Genomic DNA, 7,246 nt, shown 5'->3' with positions numbered 1-7,246 from the left:
AAAAAAAAAAAAAGAAAGAAAGGAAAAGAAAAAATAACTCTTCTTATTATATATAAAAGAAGTCATCCGGAGTCCTTTCCCCCTCTGGAGCAATATACACACTATCTGATTTTCAATCATGTTTGTTCGTCAGTTGTTGGGCCTTCTGGCCGTGGGCACTGGCCTGACTACGGCTGTTAATCTCACTGGATATGAGTATGTGGTTGTGGGATCTGGAGCAGGTGGTGGCCCATTAGCTGCTCGTCTGGCCCTCGCAGGACATAAGACTCTGCTGATTGAGGCCGGTGATGATCAGGGTCTGAACCTCAACTATTCTATTCCTGCCTACTCTGCAAAGGCCTCCGAGGATGAGGAGATGTCCTGGAACTTCTTCGTTCGCCATTACGCAGATGAGGAGAGACAGGCCCGGGACTATAAAACAAGCTACGAGACGCCGGATGGTGAAATCTATACCGGTCTGAACCCACCGGAGGGCTCAACCATGAAGGGGACCCTCTATCCTCGTACGGGAACCTTAGGTGGTTGCACTGCCCATAATGCCTTGATCGCAATCTATCCTCACCAGTCCGACTTCGAATACATTGCCACCCTTACCGGTGATGGCTCTTGGTCTCCGGATAACATGCGCAAGTACTTTGCCAAGTTAGAGAACAACAACTACCTCCTCCCTGGACAGAAAGGCCATGGCTACGATGGCTGGCTCCATACCGAGACCGCCCCACTCAGCCTGGTCTTGGAGGATCCCCAGCTTCTCAGCTTGCTCCTGGGCGGTGCCTTCGCTCTCGGTAACCATACAAACACCATCTTCAATGTTGGAACCCTTCTTGCCGGTGATGCGAATGCCGACAAGAAAACCCGCGATACCAAGCCGGGTTATTATCAGATCCCGATTTCGACCAACGACGCCCACCGGAACGGACCCCGCGAGTTCATCCTCGCTGTCCGTGATGCTAAGAACGATGATGGCAGCAAGAAATACCCATTGGACGTGCGCACCAACTGTTTCGTCACCAAGGTGACTTTCGATGAGTCTGAGAACCCACCCCGTGCTACCGGCGTCGAATTCCTCGATGGACAACACCTCTACCGCGCCAGCCCCCTCGCAAACGACTACTCCAAGGGAACACCAGGTACGGCGCAGGCCTCGCGTGAAGTCATTGTCGCCGGCGGCGTGTACAACTCCCCTCAACTCCTCAAACTGAGCGGTGTCGGTCCAGCCGAGGAGCTCCAGAAGTTCGGAATCAAGGTTATCTCCGATCTGCCGGGCGTGGGAACCAACCTGCAGGACCACTACGAGATCTCTGTGCAGGGCCACGTCCCCAAGGACTGGGCCGTCCTGGACGGCTGCACCTTCAGCGAGAATGGCGAAGCCGACCCCTGCATCGACCGATGGGAAACCCCCACCCCCATCCTGAAAGACCGGGGCATCTACTCCTCCTCGGGACTGGCGGCGACAATGTTCTATAAGAGCAGCGTGACAGCCGACGACTCCTACGATGTGTTTGTCTTCGGTGGTCCAGTCAATTTCCGTGGTTACTTCCCCAACTACAGTATCAATGCCACCAGTGAGCATGACTGGTTTACCTGGGCCATTTTGAAGGGTCATCCCCGTAACTCCGCGGGGAGCGTCACTCTCCGGTCTGCTGATCCGCTCGATATGCCCGATATCGTGTTCAACTACTTCGACACTGGTGTGGGCGACTATGATGCCGATTTGCAGGCGCTGTATGAAGCCGTTGAGCTTAGTCGCGAGGCGTTTGATCGTCAGCTCGTGGATGTCACGGAGGTGCTCCCCGGTGCTGACGTGAAGACCAAGGAGGATATCCAGCAGTACGCGAAGGATACGGCTTGGGGACACCATGCTTCTTGTACGTGCCCTATTGGTGCGGACGATGATCCGATGGCTGTTCTGGACGCGAAATTCCGGGTCCGTGGTGTCAGTGGGCTTCGAGTGGTTGATGCTTCGGTTTACCCCAAGATTCCTGGTACCTTTACGGCTGTTTCGACTTATATTGTCGCTGAGAAGGCGGCTGATGAGATTCTGTCCGAGTTGAACTAGACTCTCTGAGTCTATAGTGTGGAGCGTGCTATGCCTAGCATAACGTTGTATATACTGCGCAAGTAACATTCCTGTAATTATAAGTTTGGAAGTACGTCTTATAATACCAACGCAAACATACCCATGTGGAATTGAGTCCAGGTCGTCGAGCGACGCATTATCTGGTGTCCGAGGAGCACTTTTCCAACCACTCCTTCGTCAGTATAGGCTTGTTATACTCTACCGTCAACCCATACGGCAGCATATCTCCGCAGGTCCTATCCATGCGGTTCCCATCTCCTTAAGTGGCTTAACCTGTACGTGGGGTGAAGATAATCTGAATCGTCCGTAGCACTGCCTCCCTGGCCATTGTAGCTTTAACAAACTCTCTGATCCAGGATCCTTCATCCGTGGAATCCGAAGCTTTCCCATTCTTCAGCGATCTCAATGCTTCCAAAACAAAGCCTATAAATTGGGCAAGTTAGATGCGTCATTTGCCTTCGACGTCCAGACGCCCAAAATGTATGAATTCTAGGATAGTCTTGTGGATTAAGAGCCATGTAATTAGCATAGGAAACTTCACGAGAGTAAAATCCTGGGAGCGCCAGTCCATAGAAAATCGGGTGAGACAGAAATGAACAAGTGATCTCGACCATCAGATGGTCTGCTGTGTTGTTTCGAGGTCGTCTCTTTACCTGTAGAGGTTAAATCCCAAAGCTAGAGGAACATCAGTTACCTGCTCCAGATCCCGATCATGCTCCTAGTCTGAATGAGTCCCATTTGAACGACAAAAAGCGGAGGTATGAGTTTCAGGTTTTCGCCGAATATGTAACATTGATTGGGAGATACAGATTTATGTAGATCATTAAAGATTCTTATATGATGTTTGTGAAACATTAGGAGTTGGGTTTTCGGCTGCATAGGAGCAGCAACAATAGGAGAATCCACGATTAACACTCAAAAACGCCATGGACAAGTCCCGGTAAACAATGATCTATGCACGTAGCGTCATTCACGAAATGAACGTCGACTCGGAGAACATGACACCCTCCTCGGAGACTTCTTCATCTCCGACCTTCAACTTCAGTGTAAGCTTCTCTTGGGGAGCGAACTAAATCCTAGTTAGCTTAACTCATCATCGTACGTGGCACAGCCTTACCTGGAAGATGTACGGCCGTGTGCCGGCTACACTACCGGCGATGGTTTTGATGAAGCCTGGCACCTCCGCCATAACGTCAATACGGTCCAATCTCCTGCCGAGCGCGCCATCGAGCTCCGCATGGACAGCCTTATCATCTTTCGACTTGCCGTCCCAAACCCACTTGATGGATTTCGGCTCGGGCCAGTCGCTATCCTGATCCTGGGATGCATCGGTATGGGTAGCCGAGTTGGTCACACCGGCGTAAATGATCTCTCCGTCTTTAACGATTCCGCCAACGTTCACCACGGTCGATCCGTAAGATGGGGGTGTTGTAAACTCCATCATGACGGCGGTGTATGTGGGAGTCTGGAAGTTGACGAAGTTCCACCGCGCAGCTACCTTGAGATTAGAACACATTGTTCAATTGCTTATTGTAAGGCATCACTCACCAGCATGATGCGGCTTCATGCCTTGAAGACCATGAATGAACATGGCGCGGCCCTTGAGGTCGTAAGTTTGCTCCTTGGTGGTGATCGTTCCTTCAACACCACAACGGGGCCAGAATGCGTGGCTCATCGAGCCCCAGGGGTTCTGAGCATCTGTACCGAAGTAGGAAGTGCCATCTTTTCCAATGACGAAACCAGGGGAAGAACGGTTAAAGGTGATGTTCACTAGACAGTCTTCGTTTACGGCAGATTTCAGTGTGTAGGAATCCCCCTCCTCATTGAGCGTTAGAGAGAGATTATCGGCTCCAAAAGAAAGCATGCTCTCATCGAACATAAAATTGTACAAGGGATCCGAGTACCACTTGTGGGGGGCATCTCCAGTAAGGTTGAAGATCTTCGCGTTGAACTGGGCGGTGGTGTGGATGCCACTATCACAAGCAAGAGAGGTTAGAAAAAACGGAGACAGCCTCGGTCAGGAGGAAAAGATCTAGGATACGGAGATATGGTCCGGTGCAGTGAGGTATAGCCTTACACAATGTTGCTGTAGATGATCTGCACAAAAACTAAGGTGCCATTGTCGGCCATGATATAAAAGGTCTTGGTCTCGACATTGGTATATTGGTAGGCGCGCCAACGCAGATCCTCCTTAGAGAGAACAGTGTAAGGCACTTCTTGTGCTTGTTGGGCAACAGATCGAATCGCCTCAGGGCCATAGATCGGCTCCTGCGTACCCGCAACACTCGCGAGGCTAGCCGTAGTGTGAAAGATTAGCACGGTTGGATCTAAGACCCACCAGGATGGAAAATATGAGAGGAAATGCGTACGTTGATTTGAGCCAGTTCATGATGGGTTTAAAGGGAGATGGAAGTGACAGGTGTAAGTAGAGTTAAAGCGGTGGAGGGAGAGGGAAGAGAGAGAGAGAGAGTAAAGGAAAGTGTAGGTGAAGGGAAAGGAAATCGATAGCGCGCGGGGAGAAAGAGGCAAAGGGGGGCAACTCAATAGCTTCTGACGATGGCAAAGAAATCAATATTGATAAGGGGAAACAAGATAGCAACTCGAATCAAGTACAGTACGAAAGTTCTAAAAATTACAAATTATCCAAGGAAGCCAGATGGAATAACCAGATCGAGAATGAAACTCATTTAATCATACATGCGTTCATATGTATTCGATTTCATAAATCAATACAATGTTTTAATGACGTTCAGCATTTCATTTCATTTCGTTTCTTTCGCTTGCGGTTAATACGGTAAGTAATTCCGTCGCCGCGGCGCCATTCCGAATTTAGAACTCTCCAAAACTCTGGGACCGCGAAAAGACCTCCGTCCATACAATTCATTCCATTCGGTTCATATATACCATTGACCTACCGCTACTCCTTACCACATTTAGTTTCCCACCAAGAACTACTCCTGATCCACCATGGCGAAAAAAGCATTGGCCAAAGATCAAATTGTGAAGCTCATCGTGGGCGCTGGACAAGCCAGTCCCAGTCCCCCAGTTGGTCCGGCACTCGGTAGTAAGGGTGTCAAGAGTATGGATTTTTGCAAGGTACGTCATGGGGGAAAAATAGGAATTGGAGCCCAAAGATACGTCAAGGAGCTACAGCAGTCCAAGTTGATATCTACGGGGGATGATAATGATCCAGTTCACTCACTAATAGTTTCCAATAGGAATTCAACGCCCGGACCGCACATATCAACACCGGAGTACCCGTTCCCGCGCGTGTCACTGTTCGTCCGGATCGCTCTTTCACATTTGATCTCCGCACCCCAACGACAACCTGGCTGTTGCTACAGGCTGCGAACGTGGAACCTCGTAAGAATCGCATACGTGGAGCCATGAACCCAGGCCACGAGATCGTCGGCAAGGTGTCCCTGAAGCATGTGTACGAGATCGCGCAAATCAAGCATTCTGAGACGAGATTATCGGGACTGAGTCTGCAGGGGCTATGCAAGAGCGTCATTGCCCAGGCGAAGTCCATTGGCATTCAGGTTGTTCCCTAAATGGGACGGGGACAAGATCGACTGTATATTTATTTGACATCCCTGATGCTGTGCGAGTGCTGCGACTACTGCCGTGAATTATGATACTGGCGTTCTTGGGTATGGAGTCTGTTTTCAATTGTACTATAAGAATTGCATGTGATATAGAAAGCGTTGTCAGATATCTGAAGCATCTGCACATGGGTCAGGCCTTTTGAGGCATGAGACAGATGAAGCTAGCCATCTATGTGCCGTCATCGGTTTTCTGATTTGAGAAGCACAAAACCATGATTGGGCACCTTGATAGCCGAAGTTGATGTAAAAGCATTCTGTGACGTCTATTCCAGACTGAGCAAGGATGGATATGCATATATCTCTTTACATCCCTTTCCCATGATGGCAGAAAAATAAGGAGTCAAACGATATATATTACACGATGAGTAAACCAAATAAAACGAAATAAGATGAAAGTAACGGGGAAAAACATAAATAAAGATAAAAATAAAAATAAGACAAAGAAAATAAAGTAAAAAAAAGTCAGAAACCATGACGACAATGATGTAAAATCAATTAGGGGCAGAATGAAAGGGACCTCGAGAAAAGAGACGTAAGGGATCAAACCGAATAAGCGCCAAGAGCAGCCATCAATTGCGGATCCTTTCTTGTCACCAAGGATACTGAGTACATACTGTGTACTAAGGACAACGAATTTTCTCCTGATAGACATTCAAGGTAATAAGAGGGTCAGAGGTTCTTGCTTGGCAGCTATTTGGCCTACGCAATCAGTTCAATTATTGCCTCCTAGACAGGGAGTGACCTTCGATGATGATCTTCTGGCAGGCAGATAGTATTGCCCGAATGAGATAGGATAGACCACGAAGCACTACATAGTAGAGTGCGAATCCCACATTCCTCACCCTTTTCCTAGAGTCTATTCTAGACATACTTTTGGTCGGAGGTTGGGGTCATAACTCAAAAGAACGTTTTCCTACAGTACAGTTGACTGCGTATGTATCTAGAAGAACCCGTACCGAGTGGATAATGATCAAAGAGGCTCATGGGGAGCCCGCGGCTGGTGGACGGAGTGGGTATCAATTAACATGTTAGGAGTCAGGACTCCGAACCATTTGCTGATTGCCTAATACATTCCACGTACGACCCTCAACAAGTGACCGTTATAGCGATAGTTGAGGAAGTAGACTCAAGAGATCTGGAAGTTTTTAGTAGTAGCATGACAGAAGGAAGATTCTGGACGACTCTTCTATTCGTAGTATTCAACTAATTGTTCACATTGATTGCTCAAAGGAAAAAAAAACAGGGCAAATCTGCAGGGCTGCCAAGCTAACCGAGTCTGGAAACCTTCCAGATCAGGTCCATCCGTGACTAAACCCGGCAAGGAATGCGTCCCAAAGCGGTGACCCATGCCCCACTCCGTCGAACAGCTGGATGGGTTAGATGAGGTAATATGACCAGCATGAACCAAGAAACTGGTGGCGGGAAGCTTTCCTGTCAAAATTTACTCTGTATGAGATAAAAGTAGAAAGTGGAACGTCTGGATACCAATCTACCTCCGTACAGTACAGTATCGTGAATAGCCCGACCGACTCTAGCGGAACGTCAAGTGGTGGCGGATCAG

General features: G+C 48.8%; 3 protein-coding genes across 3 annotated transcripts; 2 read left to right on the top strand and 1 right to left on the bottom strand.

Annotated features, from left to right (window-relative positions):
- Positions 1 to 118: 118 nt before the first annotated feature.
- Positions 119 to 2,285, top strand: BDV27DRAFT_169844 (GMC family oxidoreductase; the record flags this gene model as incomplete). Its single annotated transcript, XM_032075138.1, has 1 exon — positions 119 to 2,285. One exon carries the CDS (start codon positions 119 to 121, stop codon positions 2,057 to 2,059), a length of 1,941 nt encoding a protein of 646 aa, XP_031921116.1. The 3' UTR covers positions 2,060 to 2,285.
- Positions 2,286 to 2,872: 587 nt separating this feature from the next.
- On the bottom strand, positions 2,873 to 4,782 carry BDV27DRAFT_75116 (survival factor 1 family protein). Its single transcript, XM_032077490.1, has 5 exons — positions 4,450 to 4,782; positions 4,158 to 4,373; positions 3,629 to 4,053; positions 3,198 to 3,574; positions 2,873 to 3,149 (listed from the first exon to the last, which is right to left on the bottom strand). Exons 1-5 carry the CDS (start codon positions 4,467 to 4,469, stop codon positions 3,051 to 3,053), a joined length of 1,137 nt encoding a protein of 378 aa, XP_031921115.1. The 5' UTR covers positions 4,470 to 4,782; the 3' UTR covers positions 2,873 to 3,050.
- A 48-nt stretch (positions 4,783 to 4,830) lies between these two features.
- On the top strand, positions 4,831 to 6,118 carry BDV27DRAFT_138325 (mitochondrial 54S ribosomal protein uL11m). The gene is made up of 2 exons (XM_032069210.1): positions 4,831 to 5,176; positions 5,299 to 6,118. Exons 1-2 carry the CDS (start codon positions 5,048 to 5,050, stop codon positions 5,629 to 5,631), a joined length of 462 nt encoding a protein of 153 aa, XP_031921114.1. The 5' UTR covers positions 4,831 to 5,047; the 3' UTR covers positions 5,632 to 6,118.
- The last annotated feature ends 1,128 nt before the right edge of the window (positions 6,119 to 7,246 follow it).

This window comes from Aspergillus caelatus (genome assembly GCF_009193585.1).
Source record: "Aspergillus caelatus strain CBS 763.97 unplaced genomic scaffold BDV27scaffold_373, whole genome shotgun sequence".
Classification (NCBI taxonomy): Eukaryota; Fungi; Ascomycota; class Eurotiomycetes; order Eurotiales; family Aspergillaceae; genus Aspergillus; species Aspergillus caelatus.
The sequence above is the reverse complement of the archived record's forward strand: the minus strand, read 5'-3'. Positions and strand labels throughout refer to the sequence as shown.